The sequence below is a fragment of the Delphinus delphis genome, chromosome 1, assembly GCF_949987515.2.
Source record: "Delphinus delphis chromosome 1, mDelDel1.2, whole genome shotgun sequence".
NCBI lineage: Eukaryota > Metazoa > Chordata > Mammalia > Artiodactyla > Delphinidae > Delphinus > Delphinus delphis.
This window is the reverse complement of record NC_082683.1, coordinates 95643417-95664346: the sequence shown is the minus strand read 5'-3', so window position 1 is coordinate 95664346 and position 20930 is coordinate 95643417. Positions and strand designations below refer to the sequence as shown.

The 20930-nt window shown below is 51.6% G+C and overlaps 2 protein-coding genes across 4 annotated transcripts; one reads left to right on the top strand and one right to left on the bottom strand.

Annotated features, from left to right (window-relative positions):
* Nucleotides 1-4866: 4866 nt before the first annotated feature.
* On the top strand, nucleotides 4867-10218 carry AMIGO1 (adhesion molecule with Ig like domain 1). The gene has a single exon (XM_060026761.1). It carries the CDS (start codon nucleotides 4867-4869, stop codon nucleotides 6346-6348), a length of 1482 nt encoding a protein of 493 aa, XP_059882744.1. The 3' UTR covers nucleotides 6349-10218.
* A 3529-nt stretch (nucleotides 10219-13747) lies between these two features.
* CYB561D1 (cytochrome b561 family member D1) lies at nucleotides 13748-19009 on the bottom strand. Of its 3 annotated transcripts, none has more exons than XM_060026730.1 (3): nucleotides 18726-19009; nucleotides 18131-18192; nucleotides 13748-17584 (listed from the first exon to the last, which is right to left on the bottom strand). In XM_060026730.1, the coding sequence occupies exons 1-3, from the start codon at nucleotides 18871-18873 to the stop codon at nucleotides 17081-17083; spliced, it is 714 nt and encodes a 237-aa protein (XP_059882713.1). In that variant the 5' UTR covers nucleotides 18874-19009; the 3' UTR covers nucleotides 13748-17080. The 3 variants fall into 3 exon arrangements, with proteins under 3 accessions (XP_059882713.1, XP_059882720.1, XP_059882729.1); XM_060026737.1 differs by having other exon boundaries at nucleotides 18155-18192; XM_060026746.1 differs by lacking the exon at nucleotides 18131-18192 and having other exon boundaries at nucleotides 18726-18794.
* Nucleotides 19010-20930: the final 1921 nt, after the last annotated feature.

The following is a 20930-nucleotide window of genomic DNA, read 5'->3' as shown; positions in this document are numbered from 1 at the left end:
TTATGGAGTGGAGGTGGGAGGATGGCAACAGGAATCCTCCAGATTGAGCACCTTCAGGAACAAACTAAAAATGGAAACATAGGTGAACTGCTAGGTATAGAAACAGCTCAACCCAATGGTAAGGGCTTCAATTTCAACCCTTTAAGCAATACTTAACAAAGCAGTCATCTTTATTGCTACCCCTCCCAGAAATAGCTTCATTTTGGAGCCCACTCTTTTGGAGATACTCTAAGAACTACAAAGACTGTGCTGATAGTAGTAATACCAGTGAAGTTCTCCATAAAATGCAGAATATTTTTCAAATTAAAATTTTTTAATTTAAATTTTTATTTTAAATTTGTAAATATTTTTAAATTATAAAAGATAGCACAGAGAGTGAGAGCTTGAAAACATGAGTGAATGTTCTAAACAGGCAATACCCTAGAATGTGGGAACAAGGCAGACAGTTGTGCAAGGTGATCTGTACATATGTTGACATCAAGACCAGGGGATCAGGGCTTCCCTGGTGGCACAGTGGTTAAGAATCTACCTGCCAATGCAGGGGACACGGGTTCAAGCCCTGGTCCGAGAAGATGCCACATGCTGCAGAGCAACTAAGTCCGTGCACCACAACTACTGAGCCTGCGTGCCACAACTACTGAAACCCTCGCGCCGCAACGAAAAGTAGCCCCTGCCCTCCGCAACTAGAGAAGCCCGCGCACAGCAACAAAGGCCCAACGCAGACAAAAAAAAAAAAAAAAAAAAGATCAGGGGATCTCCTAACTCTCATGGAGAAAACCAGGTTTTTAAAAAGATAATACTTATAAATAATAAAGTACTTTCACACCTGTTACCTCATTTGATCCCCAAAATGTGTGCCTAGAGCCCGTGTGCCTAGAGCCCGTGCTCCACAACAAGAGAAGCCACCTCAATGAGAAGCCTGAGCGCCGCAACGAAGAGTAGCCCCCATTCGCTGCAACTAGAGAAAGCCCACGCGCAGCAACGAAGATCCAACGCAACCAAAAATAAATACATTAATTTTTTTTTTTAAAAAAGGTAGCTTCCTAACAGGGCGCTTTCCCCCAGCTCTGACTGAAGTGATGAGTACTAGTTATTGAAAAAGAAAAAAAAAAAGTACTTCTAGTATGGAGAAAAGCAATTTATCCCGTCTCATAACCTGATATACATATCCAGCCTTTTTTGCTCAGATGCTGAGCTGACCAAACAATCTTTCAAATTGTATTTAGGAACACTGGGTTGATCCATTGCAGCAAGAGGAAATAAACACCCACTATAAATAACCTGTTGCTATTTATCCTGCCAAGGTCCTCTTTTTGTTGTAAATTAATAGATGGTTGTTCTGGTCTAGAAAGCATCTGCAGGAGAATTATCATGAGTCAATTCTTTATACCAGGGCCATCCAGTGGAACTTTCCATGATTATGTTCAAAAGGGTAGCTGGCCAAATATGGCTACTGAGCACTGGAAACGTGGCTAGGGCCACTAAGGAAGTGATTTATAATGCTATTTAATTGTTTTTAACTTCTTTATTGGAGTATAATTGCTTTACAATGGAATGCTATTTAATTTTAATTAAGTTAAATAGCCACGTGTAGCTAGTGGCTACTGACTTGGACAGCACAGCTCTAGACCCTTGGTACTCAAAGTGTGGCCTGTGGATCAGCAGTGTCTGCATCACTTTATTAGCTTGTTAGAAACGCAGAATTTCAGGCCCCACCCTAGACCTACAGATTCAGAATCTGCATGTTAACAATATCCCCAGGTGATCTGTATGCACATTAAAATCTGAAAATGGCAAGGTTATTTCTGAATGACCTGAAAATTGGAAAAAAAAAAAAAGGATTGACTGAGAACCATATCTGTGGTGACCTCTTCAATTGCAGATACCCGCATCTGAGACCGGTGTCCAGCATAAGGGGGCTTCTTTCTTTGTATCTGTCTCTTATCCATCCCTTAAGCATAGCAGAAAGGGGAAAGTGAGAGAAGGGAGAGAGCCTGGAACACCGAGTCTAAGGAAAGTCAGTACAGGATATGCGGATGGGGGTGCGGTGGGAAGAGCGTGAGTTTCTCAGGGATACCTGTACAAAACAAAATGATGGAATTCCCTTGATAATTATTGACTATGGGTGATGGGTACATGGCCATTCATAGTATTATTTTCTCTTGTGTATGTATGACATTTTTTAAAATTGAAAAATAGATGTGATTTCAGAGATGATGTGTGTGATAGCCAGCCTCCAAAGTGGTCCCCAAAGATCATCTCCTCCTGGTATTCATAACTTTGTGTAGTTTCCTCCCATACTGAATCAGGGCTGGTCCATGTGACCAAAGTGGAGGTGACAGGTGTGACCTCATAAAGCTAGGTCAGGGTGACCTCTGCCTTGCTGTCTCTTGAATCTCTTGCTCTGAGGGAAGTCACCTACCGTGCTGTGAGGACACTCAGTCTTGTGGAGAGGCCTCTACAGCGAGGAGCCAGGCTCTCCGGCCAACAGCCGGCCAGTCATGAGTGAGCCATGTAACTGAGCCTCTGTGGAAGTTGATTCTCCAGCCCCAGTCAAGCCTTCCATTGACTGTAGCTCCATTTGTTTGCAACTGCCAAGCCAGAACTGCCTTTCAAGCTGCTCCTGAATCTCTGACCAACAGAAACTGTGAAAGACAATAAATGTATATTCTTGTATTAAACCACTGAATTTGGGGCAATTTGTTATACCGCAATAAAGAACTGATGCAATGTGATTTCAGAATTTCCCACACCCTGAATACCCTCCCTACATTATCACTGATGCCTGAAATAAACAGGAAAGGAAAGACCTTTTCACACTGTGCATAGGGTTAACATGCTAATACCCCTTGAAGAGATAATACATTCCCTTAAATCCATGGTAAAACATGTGACATATAAATTCTTTCTTTTGAAAACTCTTAGCAGGCTAATATATTGAGACATTAATTTCAGTCTTGTTCTTGCTGTGGTAAGAAACTAGAAAAAATAAAAAGGTAATTTCTCCCTCAGGGTCTACCATCTCAAGAACAGCTAGTCTTGAATTATAAGGTCTAGGCTCTTCTCGCATCCCCTTATTCCCATGCCCAACCCCCAAAACACACACTGGTTAACAGCTTCTTGGTGTTTCAGGGACCACCCTAAAGAAGACACGCCCCCGCACCCTTCATTTTGAGGATTAGGTAGCAGAGAAACTATGCTGGAATTGCTCCATAAGGGGAGGGGAAAGAGCTGATACTGGTTTAGGAAGAGGGCAAGTGCCAGACTTAAGGGATGAATGATTTCCCCCAGGCTGGGAAGGATTTTGGAGTTTCCAGGAATGGAAACTTGTCCCTGGCTTGTATGCACTCGGGGTGTGTGTGTGTGTGTGTGTGTGTGAGAAAGAGAGCAAGAGAGTTGCCTCACAGGGTGTCTGTGCTTGCACCAAAGATCCTCCCTTACCCCTACTCCTGCCCATCCAGCTTGTAGGCTGTGGAGCTGTACCCTTTCAGTGGTACCCCAAGAGTCGTGGAACAGTAGCATCAAGACTGAAAAATAAAGGCCCTTCTCCAAATCTTTCCCCCAAATGTTGGAACTTCACAGACCTAGAGAGAGGGGAGGGAGGAACCTCAGAACGTGACTAATGAATTTCCCGCCAACATTAAGAGCCGGGAACTGAACCAGATTTCTCTAATTTGTAAAATTAGAAGACATGTGACGCATCTTGGCCCAGAGCCAGTTGCAGCGAATTCACTTCAGTTAGACCTACTTTTCCTGAGAGAGGTTTTGGTAGGTAGAAGGATGGGGTGGTGAAGGGGCTGGAAGAAGGTGGAAGAAGTAATTGGGGAACTAAGGGGCCAGAGCCCTCCTCCCGACAGTTTTCCTCGCCAGGTCCCAACACTTTCTGAGAAGGAATGAGCGGCGCGCGACCGCCGGTCCGCCAGTCGGGCTCCGACACAAACACACGCACGTGCGCCCCGCCCCCGCCGCGCGCACGCGCCCCCAGGCTCGGCGGCGGTGACGGGCGCGCGCGCGGTGTTCGCTGCCCCCACGCCGCTCCCAGCGCTCGGATCGCGGCGCCTCCCGCTCCCGGCACCGCTGCACGCCGGCCCAGCGGACCCGGAGACGGTGGCCGTGGTCTGGGGGTTCCGACGGCGCAGCGGTCGAGGCTGCGGCGCGGGGGGAGCGGAGCGGAGCCCGGCAAGTCCCCGGGAGGCGATGTTGCCGGGCGCGGGCCCCCGCGAAAGGCGGGCGCCGCGGCAGGCCGGCCGGTGAGGCGCCGCCAGGGGAGGCCGCGACGGAGCTCCCGGACCCGCCATGGGCTGAGACACGTCCTCGCCGAGCAGGTGCAGTGAGCAGAGGTCCCGCGGGGGGAGCCCCGACAGGCCCCGGGGCCCCTCAGCCCGGTTAGGGCTCGCCCTACCCAGCCTGTGCCCCGTCGACCTTCCTTCAGCTCCTCCCCAAAGGCCCTACTGACCCTGCCTCCAGACCCGGGCCCTGCAATCCCTGTAACCCCAACAGTCCCTGACGCCCCGGCGATCCCCATCCTCCGCTCCTGTGACCCTAGCGCAGCAGGCCCTTGTGCCCACCTCCTCCTCGGTCCCAGTATTTTGAGCTCACCGCCTGCACAGTGCTTGGGAACTACCCAGCATCTCTTCCTTTCTCTTCTAGCCCAACGGGGATGGGGCCGCGGGGTGGGGGGGTGGGAGAGAAGAGGGGAAGGCAGGAAAGTCGGTCCTTCCTGCCAGAGGCCCCAGTGACCACAAACCCATCCTCTTTCTCTTAAGCCTATGGTGAAAGTGACCCTTCCTTACCCCACCAGAACATGCCCGGGTGACTTCCTCCCAGATCTTCCTTGTGGCCTTCCTCGCCCTCCCCAGTGACACTATGCAACCCCAGTGTGACCTGCGAGGCCTCTGGCTCCTGCTGCTGTCCTTGTTCCTGCTCCTCTTTGAGGAGGCCAGAGCTGGCCGTCCCTTGGTTAGCTGTCCAGCCGCCTGCCTGTGTGCCAGCAACATCCTCAGCTGCTCCAAGCAGCAGCTGCCCAACGTGCCCCACTCCTTGCCCAGCTACACGGCGCTCCTGGACCTCAGCCACAACAACCTGAGCCGCCTGCGGGCTGAGTGGACCCCCACGCGCCTGACCCACCTGCACTCCCTGCTGCTGAGCCACAACCAGCTGAACTTCATCTCCTCTGAGGCCTTTTCCCCAGTACCCAACCTGCGCTACCTGGACCTCTCCTCCAACCAGCTGCGTACCCTGGACGAGTTCCTGTTCAGTGAATTGCAGGCGCTGGAGGTGCTGCTGCTCTACAATAACCACATTATGGCAGTTGACCGCTGCGCCTTCGACGACGTGGTCCAGCTGCAGAAACTCTACTTGAGCCAGAACCAGATCTCCCGCTTCCCTCTGGAACTGGTCAAGGAAGGAGCCAAGCTACCCAAACTAACGCTCCTGGACCTCTCCTCCAACAAGCTAAAGAACTTACCATTGCCCGACCTGCAGAAGCTGCCCGCCTGGATCAAGAATGGGCTGTACCTGCACAACAACCCGCTACACTGCGACTGTGAGCTCTACCAGCTCTTTTCCCACTGGCAGTACCGGCAGCTGAGCTCCGTGATGGACTTTCAGGAGGACCTGTACTGCATGAGCTCCAAGAAGCTGCACAATGTCTTCAGTCTGAGTTTCCTCAATTGCAGCGAGTACAAGGAACGTGCCTGGGAGGCCCACCTGGGTGACACCCTGACCATCAAGTGTGACACCAAGCAGCAGGGGATGACCAAGGTGTGGGTGACACCAAGCAATGAACGGGTGCTAGATGAGGTGGCCAACAGCACAGTGACGGTGTCCAAGGACGGCAGTCTTCATTTCCGGCGGGTGCAGGTCGAGGATGGGGGCGTGTATACCTGCTATGCCGTGGGGGAGGCTTTCAATGAGACACTGTCTGTGGAGTTGAAAGTATACAATTTCACCTTGCACGGACACCATGACACCCTCAACACAGCCTATACCACCCTCGTGGGCTGTATCCTCAGTGTGGTCCTGGTCCTCATATACCTGTACCTCACCCCTTGCCGCTGCTGGTGCCGGGGTGTCGAGAAGCCTTCCAGCCATCAAGGAGACAGCCTCAGCTCTTCCATGCTTAGTACCACACCCAACCACGATCCTATGGCTGGTGGGGACAAGGATGATGGTTTTGACCAGCGGGTGGCCTTCCTGGAACCTGCTGGAACCGGGCAGGGTCAGAACGGCAAGCTCAAGCCAGGCAACACCCTGCCGGTGCCTGAGGCGACAGGCAAGGGCCAGCGGAGGATGTCAGATCCAGAATCAGTCAGCTCGGTCTTCTCTGATACGCCCATTGTGGTGTGAGCAGGATGGGTTGGTGGGGAGATTCTGCCCCAGGAGAGGTAATGCACCCCTGAAGGATATGAGGGGATGGAAGAGAGGGCTAGCTGCCCAAGGGAGTGGGCTCCCCCCGAACTCAAGGGAATTGGTCACGGTTACAGCAACAGGCAAGACCCCAAGCAGGGTGTGGCTGCCATGATTTTCAAATATGGATATGCTAATTCTCAGGCAAATGCTACACCCCTATCCAGAGCCCTGACAGTTCTCAATGTGGTGGAAGAAGAGGAGTGTATCTGAGCTGGTGGGAATGAGGAAGGGGTGGGAGGAAGAGCGGATTCCTTAAACTTTTTTGAGGTCATCCATAGCTCCTTAAGAGAAAATTATTTGGAAAAAAAAATCATTTTTTCCTATCTCTGCCCACCCACACCTGCGATGTTGTGTGTGCTGGCGGGAGCTTCCACAGCAGCCATGTTGGGGGAAAGCTATATTATCTTTGACCAGGAAGTCACACTTCACAGCTGGGGAAATTGGAAACCTTTGGAAAAATGAGTCAGGAAAAGGCTGAGACCTTAATCAGTAACACTCCCCAAAGCCGTTGTAAGACTTCCCACTAATGCCTTCCTCTTTCTGGGTGAGCCCTGGGTGGATGGTTCTTTGCAGGAGCCTGGCCTGTTGCCTGTCAGATACGGCAACAATGTGAGATGTGGTATCTGTGCCTTGTCCTGGGACCAGTGGTACAGAGGAGTACAACATGAACCGAGGGGTCCCTGTCACAGCATAGGTGCCAGCACAGAACTTGGAGGTGGGGGATAAACTCCAGACTGGCTAATTCCCTGGTTGGTGAAACCCTTGGTTAGCATTTGATTCCCAGCACCTGTGTGTAGCACCAGGGTGGAGGGTGCTGAAAGCAGAGCTTCTGTGGATGCCTGCCACAGACGTGGGATGGGGGCCTCTTTGCACTAGGAGGAGGAGGGTAAATCAGCCTCTATTATGTAGCATCCAGCTGGACCTACCTGATTTTTTGTGTATGCCATCTCTTCATTCAGTCTCCTGGTCAAGTTCAGGTGGGATTCTGAGTGTTCCCTAATATGCTGCTCTGCAAAGGAAGGAGTCCGGGAAAGTCTGGCCCCAGCTGGGTTAGATTGGGCTCGGGGATGGAGGGGGCCGGGTATGTATCTCTTCTGTGTTGACAAAGCCGCTTTGCTCCTCTCTTAGAGATCTCAGCCCTGCTGCAAGGCCAAAGCATGGGATCTCATCATCCGAGGAGATGGAATTGAGTGGTCTCTGCCACAGAAGAATGGCAATTTGGAGTGTGGCTAAGTCTTGCCCTCTCCACGAGGTTCCAGGCAGTCTTGTAACAGACAGTCAGTGGCACTAAACTTTGAAAAGGAGACCCTGTCAGCCAGAGGTCTGTGCAGTTGTGGTTGTCAGGCCCAAGGAACTTAAGAACAGGCCCAACGTTCCATTCCAACCCAGTTGCGGGATACTTTGGGTATAGAGACGACAACTCCCTTTGACTCTACTGCAGGCCCTGGGAGTTGGTTGCTCTGAGCTTTGGCAAGGGGACGAGCAGGGCCAAGGTGAAAACGTTCTCTGACGTTGGTCTTTTCAGTCTCTCCCCTCTCTCCCACCAAGTCTCCTTCCATCGGAAGTTCTCCAGATCTTCTAGTTTTCTGATCTCTCTTTAGGTTCCAAGAAGTGTCATTTACCTGCGGGTGAAAGCTGCTTGCTAGGAGGGCCTAACTCCCGCTGCCTATTAAGATTCGGGGAGGGGACTGGAACTCAACATCTGCTTCTTGTCTGTTCCTGGGATGTCAAGACTGCTGTCCATCCTTTATTAGTAACCTAGTTTTGTCAAGAGAGGTGCAGCATTTCCCTCAAGTACTTGCATGCTCATAGGGATGCATGCTCATAGGTCTGCATGCACCCCAGCACCTTGACTTCCATCAAGACAGTGAGTCTTCAGTCCCCACTAACGTCCACTTCCAGAGTGGTTGCCACCCATGTGCACAACTTCATGCACACAACTTTCTTGCCCTGTAGGAGAGACAGTGACCATGCCAGGCTCCACAAATACAAACTTTTGTACTTTAGATTTCTGAACTGCCTGAAGCTTCACCCACATCTCCACGACACTGAATAACTTCTCAGCAAAGGCTGGAGTTAGGAGAACTACAGGTGGAAGATCTTGAGAGAAGGGGTGATGAGGAGCTAGCTGGCTCTTCAGACCCCTCAGAAACCTTCCTTGGATTAAAGATGATATATGTGAGAAATAAATGTAGAACTAGGTCAGTGACAGACCCAGAACACTGGCAGGGGACCAGGGAGCTGTAAGTTGCTCTTCCTGTGTTAACTGCCCTGGTAAGACAGGGGCAGGAGGAAAAAGTTGTCTGGTTATATTTCAGAGACTTCTGAAGATTCTGATACTGAAGCTATAGGAACCAGGACTCCCTCCTCAGACTTACCAGGGAATCGGGGAAAAATCTCACCTCCATACTGCAGCTTCCCCTCTAGGCACCATCTGGGGCTCTGAAAATCTTTAAAGTGAATGTCAAATGAAGTGGGTCTTCTGGGGCCTTCTAGCTGAGTTCCTGAGGACTAGGAGGGCCATTTGCTTCATAAATCCTACCCAGTTTAGGACATAATATCACTAAAAGGCCCTGAGGATCTAAGTCTCCCCACTGTATCCACTAGGTTGGCCAGTACCTACCGGTTTGAGAGACTGGTAGACGTGCCTGGCTGCCCCACCAAGAGACTGAAGTGATGAGCCTCCTCCCATGGTTTCAGTTGATAGAACCCAAAGGTAGCTTTCTACCTGGGGGATCGGGTACTCAGCATATGTAAGCTCAGTAGAACCCCGTGTAGGAAACTGCTAGCTCTGGTTATAAAGGTCGAGCCATCACCCCAACTCCCATAAACCAGACGTGTCTCCCAGGAAGCAGGTGTCCCTGGAGACAGAACGACAGGGCTGTACAATCTGTCTGTCTGATTATTTGTGATTTTTTTTCTTTGCCTGTATTTATGAGGCTCCTAGGAAGGAGCCAGGAGCAGGTATACCCCAGCTGGGGAGAGTAAAGCCAACTGATTCCAGTTTTCCGTGTGTCCTTACCTTTGTACTTCCTCGTAGCCCTGCTGGCGGAGCAAGCAGGCCTCCCCATGTCCAGGATCCTAGTCTTCCCACTTATGTACTCTCAGGCTGGCAAACCTTGGAGCCTCTGGGCTCTGAAAACTAGACAATGATCATTAAACCTGGCTTGAGTCTCTGTTCTGGCATAGTCTGTGACTGGTTTATTTATCTTTTCAGCCTGTGGCTGGGGTTCACTGGACCTCAGAAGGGTGTGGCCTGTCTAGGGGGAGAAGAGTTAAATGCTGTTATAAGGGCATGGGTTGAATCCACATCTAGGCATTAAGATGGACCAGGGGTCAGCCAACCTTTTCTGTAAACAGCCAGACAGGAAACGTGTTCAGCTTCGCAGCCCATATAGTCTCTGTTACAACTACTCAGCTGTACCGTTGTGGCAGGAAGGCAGCCACAGACAGCACACAAATGAATGACTGTGGCTCTGTTCCAGTAAAACTTTATTTATGGACATTAAAATGCGATTGCCATATCATTGTAACATGTATTTGAGGTTTTTTAACCATTTAAAAATGCACAAACTCTTACTAGCTCACAGACCATACAAAACCAGGCAGCAGGTTGGTTTTGGCCAGCAGACCATAGTTTGCCAACCTGGCAGATATTCTCAAAAGAAATGTCACTGACGCTTTAGCAAGAGAGAGTTTAGAAATTCCATGACTTGGGGCTAGAGCCTGTAAATAAAGAAGGCTTTCTGGATCCCTGGGGAGGAGGGTTGTCTCCCTGAAGAGTTCTCTTAAAAGTCTGGATCAAGCCTGCAAACTGTACCATGGAAAAATGCTTGGACTGGGTTAAAAGAAATGATGGGAGAGCAGCTCGGTTTCACAGTATTTTGATTATTACCAGTATATGTTCATGTCGTGAATGGTAACCATCTTAGTTTGGCTTAAAGTATATTAATTTAATAGGAAGGTTATTATTCATTGACAGTGTAATATGTCCTAGGCATTGCACAGAACACAGAAACGTGGTCCCCACTTTCTTGGTACAGAAGACAGCTTACCAGAAATTGGACTGGATTCTACTAAACTCTGAACATGCAGTTTCTTTGGCTACTCTCTTGGTAGGGGATTGTCATGGTGGATTCCACAAGGGAAGAGGAAATGGTATAAGGAAAAGAGAAACTAAAAGAATCAGAATTTGGGGAATTCCCTGGCGGTCCAGTGGTTAGGACTCCACACTTCCGCTACAGGGGGGTACGGGTTCAATCCCTGCTTGAGGAACTAAGATCCCGCAAGTCATGCAGTGCAGTCAAAAAATAAAATAAGAATCAGAATTTGAATAATTACCTAATTTCTTACATGGATAAAATCTTGACCAAAGGACAGTCCTCCTCTGTCTGGAAAGCTGTCTTTTTCTCTTCATGAGGAACAAGTAAAGTGGTGAGGGATGGAAACACCTCACAGCCAGCCACATCAGACCAGTCAACCTTGGCAGTCAATGCAATGACAGATGTTGATGCCAGAGCACCCCTAGAGTCTACATTTATATAGTATTTTTTAATCTTTCCAAAGCAGTTTTTGCTATGGCTGAGTTTAGCCAAGAGGGTGAGCTGATAAAGAGAACAGATCTGGGGAAGACTACTGAGAGTTCTCCCCTGTATTTTGGCCTGTGCCAAGCCCTGTCTCTGTGCCTGAAACGTTTTGATACTCCTTTCTCCATCATCCCAAGGAATCCGTGGCTGCATCTCTTCAACCCTCCCCTTCTCCCCCCCTTCCCCAACCCCCCAGGGAGTTCCATAGGTCCTGGCCAAGATGTGCAGTTTTGTCTGCCATGTTTTGCAGCTCTTCCCCAGCTCCTCTTAGGTGGCACTGCAGGAGAATGGATGAGGTTAGTAGGATGGTTACCTTTTAGAACAGAAAATGGGAGTTCAGTGGGTTGCCCAGCCTAGTCTCTCTTCCATCTGATCTCTCAAACTCCTTCCCTTTCTGCAGATGTAGCTCTTGTACCCCTTATCTTGTCTCCCGGGCAACCGCTGGGGGAAGCTTCACTTTTCCCACCCACACTGCAGAAAAGTCTCAGGCCCATGCAGTAGTATGGTTAGCTCTTCTGGTCTGGCTACAGTGAGCCTATGCTGGATGCTTCCTCTCCCCAGGCTTCGGAGAGGAGAGCTAAAGCAGCTGCCACGTCAAGCCCTTTCATCAGGCTTATATACTGTTGTGTGGAAAACATGAAGTGTTTTCCTGCCCTGAGGCCTTCCAGTCAGACATAGGCTTTGTTACCGTCCCACAATCACAGAGGGCATGGAGAGAACCAACCTTTAGGACATGAGGCCCTGCAGGAACTTCTAGGTGCCCTACAGCACTGACACACATAAGGTGAGAGTCACTGACCCCAAAGTCGGGGGGGGGGGGTGTATGCATGTGCACGCCCATACAAACATGCACACAGGTTGGGGAGCACTGTAGCTGGATAGAACTTTGTGCTGCTTTTCCTGCACCTCCCACTGCTCCTTCACTTGGCCGTAGTTTGCTTTAGGCGTGGACCTAAGCAGAAAGGCCGAGCCCAGTCTTGGGCATCCTTAGAAAGCACTGTGAGATAAGTGGGAATCTGCTTTAAAGAGAGGGGTGCTGGGGGCCTCTCATGTATACTCAATGAGACAAAGTTGAATCCTCTGGTACCAGAGACTAGCCTGAAGTAGCTGCTTAATCTGCTTTTAACAGAGGTTCAAAAAATCTGGGAAATTCTAATAGCAGGTAGATTAAAAACTGGAACTTATTCCCTGCACATCGGTAACTTAGTCAAGCCTTCTGGGTGGGTGGGTGGGTAGGGAGAAGGCGGTCTTACTGGAGGGAATGGAGGAAATCTGTCTGCTTTAAGCTTAGCCCAGTGCTGGAGACTGTCTACATCAAACCACCATCCAGAGCAGTTCTGGGCCACTATCCTCCTGCCTTTCAGCTGTGTCTTCTCTGTGCCTATGCTTTGCTGAGGCCATGACTGCAATGCCTGACTAGTGTTTCATTCCTGGATCCCAGGACAGAGAAAAATAAAATAAAATAAAACCCACCAAGATTAAAAAACAAATACTGAAGCCTCTGCGCTCCTGGGGTGCCTGCCTCTCTGTGTCCACTCCAGGCAGACTGCTGGCTGTTCTCAGACCAATGGAATGGAAAGTATCCTTCTTCTAATTGAAACATAACTGCTTTCATGGCGTGTGTATGTGCGTGTGCATGTGCGTGTGTGTTTTAATTCCAATAAAGTCCTTTGAGGAGGAAGGGGCTGTGATCCTACTCCAAGAGCCTGAAACAAGGAAGGAGAAACAAACCCGTGAACAAGCCAGGGGTTGTGTCTCACAGCTCCCCACCTCCACGCTGTGCCTGGGTGAGGGCCTGAGGCAGCCTGTGGCTATGGGGGAAACCAGAGGGCTGGTGTGGCAGTGTTGTGTCCATTGCTGTGTCCAATCCCTTCCTGGATTGTCTGCTCCGCCTTTCCCTCAGAAGAGCAGAATTAGGTAGGAGAAATTTAGATAGACTTGTGACCAGGAGCTCCAGACTAAGACCAGCTCCAGGAACTTCAGGCTGGACCTGGGGGATAACTGACTCCCAGATTTGCAATCAGCCCTGTGCCTTGAAAGCACTAGCTGGCAGCACTCAGGGCAAGCTTCACTAGAGCCATAGCCTTGGTGGCATTCCTGACCTTGCATCTAGGAGGAAATGTCTGTGTTCTCCAGTGATGGCCAGCAACACAACCTCTCAGACTTGGGTCCTCTAAGCATCATTATCCATAACTGTTTATTGCCTCCCTAAAAGAAGCATAAAACCCAGAGCCAGGTTGAGTGAAAGAGAGATAAGGACAAGCACGTAATACCACCTGTTTACATCTGTTTAATGCTTTGAACTTCCCAATGCCTGTTAACATAGCATTCTGTCATCTAGCGCTCACAACATCCCTGTGAGATAGGTCAAGCAGTAAGTGATTTGCCTGTGGCCACACCAGTGTTAGGAGCTGGGTAAACCCAGACTGCAGGTTTCCTAGCTCCCAGGTCGATTCACTTTTCACTTCATGATACGTAGGCTCTTTATGCCAACCAGACGCAGGGGCAGCGGGAGCACTGAACCAGACGCCTCCCTGCTCCCTAAGCCTGCAGAGGGCCACCAGAAATGCTGAGGGAGTCAGGGGTGTCCCCTGGAGGCCAAGACAGGTCAACAGAAGGAAGGGCAGGGGTACTAGAGGTTCAAGGTCAACAGCCACCACTACCAGTGTCAGTGGAGCATGTACTACGTTCCCTACATCTTGACCTTTGTCAGGTGAAAAGGCCTTATTAGTTTACTCAGAGGATGCTCAGGGCCCGCTCCCAGAGGAAGGATGAGGCTTGGCTGGGAAGTGAGACTCCTGACCCCTCCTCCCTCTGCAGCCCAAGAAGAGGGGGAAGGTGAGGGCTGGCTGACTCAGCCTGCAAGTGCTTAGAGATCTGGAGCTGAAAAGCCCCAGCACTGTTCAGCTAATGATTATTGTTAACTCCGAACGGGTCTAGGCATAGCAGCCAGCTGGCTCAGGAAGAATGCCTGGATCTCCCACAGTGAGGTTTTAAAAACAAGACCCACTGGCAGCCATGCCCAGGGGCGGAAGGGTGGGGACGATGAGAAGGGAGGGACAGGCCGGTGTTGGAGTGGGGAGAGGTAGTCTGCGCTGTGAGAGGGTGCGGACAGAGGAGGCACAGGCTGGCAAGAGATAGCAGCCTACCTTTGATGCAGCTGAAAAGCCAAGAAGGTGAGGCTGGGAGACTTCCCCAGACAGAGCTCCTGCCATTCAACACCACCCCCCAGCCAGGGGCAGGGCGGGGGGAAGTGTTGGGGTGGGAAAGCGGTGGCTATGGGAAAGATGGGGGCTTTGGGGTGGTATGTGAACCCAGAATGGTGATCCTATTACCATTTGGATTTAGATACAAAAAGCATCTATATTTCTAATGTCCTCAAGGCTGAGTTTGAATGTAATCATATTCGGAATCAGGACTTAGTGAGCTTGATATGCAAATTTGTGCAAATGACACAGAATTTAAAAAAACTTGAACACCCTGGCTTTTTTTTTTTAAAAGGCAAAACAGGCTGGCTACTAGCAGCTTTCCCTAGTTAGGGGACAAGGGCAAAAGGGCAGCCATTTGCTTCTCCCACAAGGCCTCTGCCTCACTCCTGAGGAGCCCAGATAACACCCCAGATGGGGAGATACAGGGAGGTTGGGGGATAGAGGGTGTAGGGAGGAGGAAACACACAAGCAAGAGGCATATGCAGCCGTCAGCCCCCGAGATCCCAGCTGGAGGAAGAGTGCTCTGGCACTGAGGTCTAATGGTTGCCCAGCTGCTGCCCCAGGATGTGAGGGCAGGTGGTGATGGAAGGAGAAAGGAGGGGAGCGGAGGGAAGTCCCCCTACAATCTGGCCAGCTGGGAAGAAGGGCTCCTCCTGGCGACCTCCTCCCTATACTGCAATCAGACTGGCTAAGCAGGAGACCACCTGTGCCCCCCTCTCTGCCCTGTGCCTCTGCCCCCCCAACCCCGAGGCCTACCGGTCAGAGAAGTGACAGCTGGGACCCCTTCCTCCTGCGGAATATAAATGACTTCCCCCTTCCTCCCAGGGCTGGGAATAGACATCAGCTGGCACTGCCCACGCAAACTGCCGGCTGTCAGCCAGCCTGCCCGCTCACCAGCCCCCGCACCACCTGGGAGGAGGCAACACCTCAGGCAGGCTCGGGCTTTATGGTGTTGCCTGCTTGGCTCCCAGAGCAAGCTGGTGAACCCCACCCAGCCTTCCTACCCTGCTATAGACAGAGTAAGACTCCCAGCACTGACTGTGGTGGGCAAGGGGAGATGGGCTCCCTGATCAAAGCGACCCTCAGTGAGAATCTCCTTCATGCAGCCCCAGCAACCATCTCTCCCAAGTTCAGAACACACTGAGGAGTTGGAGAGGGGAGAGAAGGCAATGAAAAAGACAGGAACAATCACCCTCTGCATAGCAGGGGTCCCCCTTGAGATGCTCAGGGTCTGGAGAGCTCCTAGGAGATGACACCTGACCCGGGAGGATCCTAGCGAGGTCCGCTCAGAGAACCCCTCTGCCCCTGCAGTTCTCACTCCTGTACTGTTGAATCATACCAACCTCCCTGCTTCTGAGCCACCCAGAAAGGAGGTCTTGAATCTTCTAAAGACCTGAGATATCCAAAATATTGCTATCTAGGAACATCTACCCCTGCTCCTGGGACCTAGAGCTCCAGGCCCTACACCCCAGGCCTCCCAGAGTTCCCACTGAGCTCTCTCTACCAGCCTTAACACCAATTTCCTGGCTCAGCCATTTTCAGTATTTGCCATGGTCTACGGAGGTCCCAGCTCCCCGACTGAGCCAGACGACAGTTAACCAATCTAGCAGCCAGCCCTTATCACCGAGGGCAGTCTGGGGAACTACTGATACTTTCAGTTTGGAACAAGGAGGGGTCTCTGCAGGGAAGAGAGCCCAGCCCTCATTTGCCAGCCGGCACCAAGTTCAGCCCCGTCCTGGGCCAAAGAGCTGGCAAGAGATGACACCTGAGGAAAGCTTAGCTGACGAGGGGAGAAGGGGAACCAGAGACACTTTGTTTTCTCTTAGATCAGAAGAGCCCTGCCCCATTTCCTTGACTCTTATTTTGTTCTAACAGCTTCGGAAGAGCTCCACGAAGCTATGTGCTCAGGCAAGGACCTGAGCCCTAAGAAGGACAAAACATGAGATGTTCAGGACTACTTAGCCACTGAGAATGGATGTCTCGCAGCCCTCAAGCCCAGATCCTGAAGTGAGCTGAAGGAAGTTCTTAGCTGGGCTAAGAAGCCCAGCCGAGGCTTAGTTAAGCCAATGCCCTTTTGCTCCTCCAAAAGTTTTAAAGTGACTTTAGTGCCTTTACTGTCTTGATGTTCTGGAGACCCTCACCTGGGCCCCTTCTCTCCACAGTGCCTGACCCCTTGTCCCCTGGTGCAGGGGCCAAATCGGCACAGATTCCTGAAAGGCCACGAGAGCAGACCTGTCCCTCCAGAGGGGTAAGGAGACAATGAATGTAAGAATTACACTCTGAGTCTGCTGAGTGGGCCAACCCACGGTTCAGACCTGGGAGGGTGTTCTGTGACATCAACTTGACAGACACTGAATGTTAAGAGAAATTGTTTAGAAACAATCACTCATTACACAGATGAGGAAACTGAGGTCCTGAGACATGTGACTCGCATAAGGTCCCACAATAGCATGTACAAGGACCACACCCCATAAACAAGACCCATTGGCTCTCTCCACTACACTGCTTTCTCAAAGTGACCCAAAGAGCCATAGCTGTCATTCATAAGTTACAGGAATCCAACTTTTCACCAGGCATGCAAGCAAGAAATGACTGCCAGTACCATCACCACCACCACCCGACACTTCTGTCTCCCATCAAGAGTGGAGGCTTCAGGATCAAGCTCCCCATCACCTTTCACTTGCGCCCCGTACGTTTCCCCATTTGGGCCCACTGAGTCATCTGTCAGCAACAGCAGTTTGGGTTTCTGCAGCCCCTAGCCCAGCTAAGAAATACAAAAACCCTACCACTTCTGAAGTAGATCCCTGAAGGTCACCAAAGGAACCACTGAAGTCCAAGTCAAGTGTCCCATCTTGATTCACAGTTTGGAGGAATTCACATTTCCATTTTCTTCCTTGGCAAGTAGAAGCTGGAGATCTGGTGCATGATTACCAGGGCTGGATAGAGGGGCAGCGCCAGACACAGGTACCAGGCTGCACCTTTGATCTGGGCCTGGAACCACACAGAGTGCATACCCAGGAGCACTGTTACCGTAGCCATTAGGTAGATCACCAGTCCACATGTCAGATGGTAGAGCTTGAGGCGAGCCACCCTTGAGACCCTGGCTGCCCGGGGACAGAGGAGGCAGAGCCCACACAGTGCCTGGACGCTAGTGGCCAGCAATGTCAGAGCCCCTACCCAGCTGTGCCAGGACACCAGGTGGGGCAGCTCACTGCGGGTCTTGCTGGAGATGATAAAGCCCAGGCCCAGGGCTGCGCAGAGGATGGCTAGGGTCTGCCCCGCCCAATGGAGTCGGATCCGGGCCTTTCGGGAGCAGAAGAAGAACAGGGAGTGCTCAGGCGAGAAGAGTAGGATGGCCTCAGCCATGCAGAGGCAGAACTGTGAACACAGGAGAGGGCCAGTGAGCCTCAGACACAGCTTGGAGGCCTAAGAAAAAAGAGGTGCCCTCCTACATCCAAACAAGGAGGACAGAGGGTGGGGGCTAAAGAACTCCCACCAGGACCGCCTGCCACACAGGTCCGCATTTGTGGGCAGAACTGGGAATCCATGCTAGAGCGGAAGTCTCATCATTCAGGCTGACATCATGCCCCCACCTCCACCACAGACAATGACCCTCATTTCTTGACCAATGGGAACAGCAAATGTTAAACTTCCTCCTGAACTTTGGGAGTGGGGAGCAACTGGATTGCACCCCTTCCACTTCCTCCTTTCAGGCCCTAATGGAGAAAAAAATGGTATCTTCCATGTCCTCCCACCCCCTTAAACCACCTGACTACCTACAGCCCAGCCCTCCATGTTTCCTGATCTCACAGGTAGCAGGGAAAGATGGGGCCCTGGGCATTTCCCCCCACCTCTCTGAGCCTCAGAAAGGCTAAGCCTTCTGAAGGCTGGATGCTTCCTTAGGGGCATATCCAAACCAATCACCTGCAGAAAGAAGCCCAAACTCACCGCCAAGGCCATGAATACAGGGTGCCAGGAGAAAAGACCTAAGAATCAAAGAGAACAGACTGACGACTGGGCACCGTTGTTTCTACCCCTGTGGCTGGCTGGAGCCCAAAGAGTCTGGCTGGAGGGGAAAGGTCAGAGGAGTGTCTCCAACCCTAATGGGTAATCAGGAACTCCGGGCAAAGTGGAGCAGCCAAAGGGCCTTAGGGTGAGTAACCAAGAGGGCAAACATACCACTTTGGCCTGCGTTCCCCATTCAGCACCTCGCAGCTACCAGCCCAGTCCTAGAACAGACCTTGGCAGCCCTCCTTTACTTGTATCATCCACGAGGGCCTTTGCTTATGATGAACTAGTGAGTTCCATTCACTTCAGTCGCCTCCTCTCCTCCCATCACCCAAAGCCCCACCCTTCCAGGCCCCACCCCCAAGGCCACGCCCCACCGCGCCCTTACTACCCCTCCCTAGTCCGCCCATCCACAGCTAGGGTCCCCACTCCACGCCTCTTAGCGCTCCCAAGCGCTGCCCCTCCAGCATCTCGGCTCCGCCCCCTTCCCCGCCCCGCCTTGCACACTTACTCGTTCCTGGCCGGGACAGCACTGTCAGAAAGATGGTGAAGCCCAAAGCGACCAGGTGCGCCAAGATCCCACTGCCTCTCCGCAGCCACCGGGTCAGTCTCGGCTCCCTCTGTGGAGCGGGAACCAGACCTACCTCCAGGGACTGCATGGCGGTGCCCAGCCGCCCCACACTTCCAGCTGCCAGGGCACGTCTTCCGGGTTTGCGATCGCGGAGGCGGCCTCGGCTGCGGGAGAGGCTCCTCCCCGGGACGCCGCCGGCAATGCGGCGGTTCGTCCACAGCGCCCTCTGGGGGCTGGGGGAAAGCGCATCCGTCCTGGAGAGCCCCGAGGGCAGAAGGCGACTGGACAGCTCCGGGCCCACCGTGTGTCTTCTGCCCAACTCATGTGTATCTTTATGTCTACCCGGGCTGACGGGGCTTATGTCTCAAATAGCCTGTGGAAACTACATTTACGACAACTTATTTCACCCGAATCACAGATTTGGTATACTGAACCAAGAGTGTGAAACCAGTGTTTTGAACAGTTTTCCAGAAATACTGGATTTCCCTGGTTGCCCACTCTCTCCTGCCACCTCTTCTTCTGTCTTGTTAAGGGAATAAGATCCCTCCCTGCCTAAAAGCAAGGAGACGGAAAGGACAGGAGAAGGCTAAAAACTAGTGCCCTGTGCCTGGTGAATTCAGGTTTGAGGACCAAAGGAGGGACGTGCAACAGTCGTATCCCCTGTCTGCACAGTAGCTGTTGTCCCCAGTGAGACAAATGGAAAAACTAGGGCACTCCCAGCCCTTGCCGCCTCCACACCATCTGCTCAGCCCTGGGGAGCCAGGCGAACCTGAGGGGCTAGGGCCTCCCACACAGCTGCTGCCTCCCACACCAAGGGAAGTTCTGTAAGTGAGGATACCTTTTCCCTTCCTGCCTCCAAAAAAGGGTGTGGTTCAGCTTAAGGAGGCCTACCTGGGAGAGGCCGTACCCCTTCCTGAAGGGTAAACCCACAGGCCATGGAGAAAGACCAAAACCAGGCTGTCCCACAGAAATCAGGGACATCCTGAGTGCAATTACCAACTCAAGCTCCAGTGGTTGAGAAAATAAGGCTACTAGTAAGAGACAGAAAGGGCTGAAGAAACTGAGGCAGAAATTCAGAGACAGGATGGAGGAGCAGGATTGCTGGAAGACCAGAAAAGGACCACAGGCGGACATCCACAGACCTTCAAGGCCAAGATCCAAGAGTAGAGCCAGAGGTGTGGCTCCCCTCCCCCATCAAGTTTCCTTTCCCAGCGGGACTGTAGTCCCCTTGCTCGCTCCGAGCCACATGCCTCCTCATCCTAAGACTCCCCCAGTGATACAACCCCCAGCCATTTCCACAGACTAAAAGGACAAAAATATACGAGTGTAAGAGATTTTTTTTTGCAGGCAAGTGACGGGAGCTGGAGTCTGACTGCCTATCATCTCAGCCTCCTGGGGAGCAGCTGGGGACAGTAAGGACACTCATTTTGTTACATTTCTTTCCTTCCTTTTCTACGTTTCTGTTTTTATATTTTCTTAGCAGCAACAGAACAGGGAGACAGTCTTGAGGTATTTTAAAGAGTTTTTTTTCTTAAAAAAAATAATATAAAGTTATAAAAAGCGGCAGCAGCCTGGGGCCCGGATCTGGAGGGGAGGAGGTGCTGGCGGCTCCATCGCAGTGGGCAGGCACTTTCTTGTTAATGGGCTTTTGACTGTAGGAAGACAAGAGGCAAGAGACAGGGTCGGGCTGGGGGTCTAACTGTCCTCCTATCCAGCAAACTATGTGGGCCAGAAAAGCTAAGGCTTGATTTCCTCCTGCTGGTCTTGTGAGTAAAGCTGGGCAAGGGGGAGGATGAATGCCAGCCCAGCAGAGGCAGCCTGGAGATCACCCATGCACACGTGTGACAAAAACACACTCAGGCCCCATGCAGCTGTCAAACTTACTACTCTCGTATGGGCACCAAAGGTGTTGGTATGCATCTGGCCAGTGCCTAAACCAGGAGGGCATCTCCCCTTCCCACCTCCAATGCGTTCCTCCTGGCTAAGGTCATATGGATAGCTCATAGCATGCTACTCCAGGGCTCCCATCAGAAGAGGCAAATAAACCTGGCTGCTGGCTTTACCAGAAACCCTGGAGAGCTTGCCTGCCACCTCAAAACCTGGCAATGGGTATATGTATAAGATGGGCAGACATGCATACGGGGA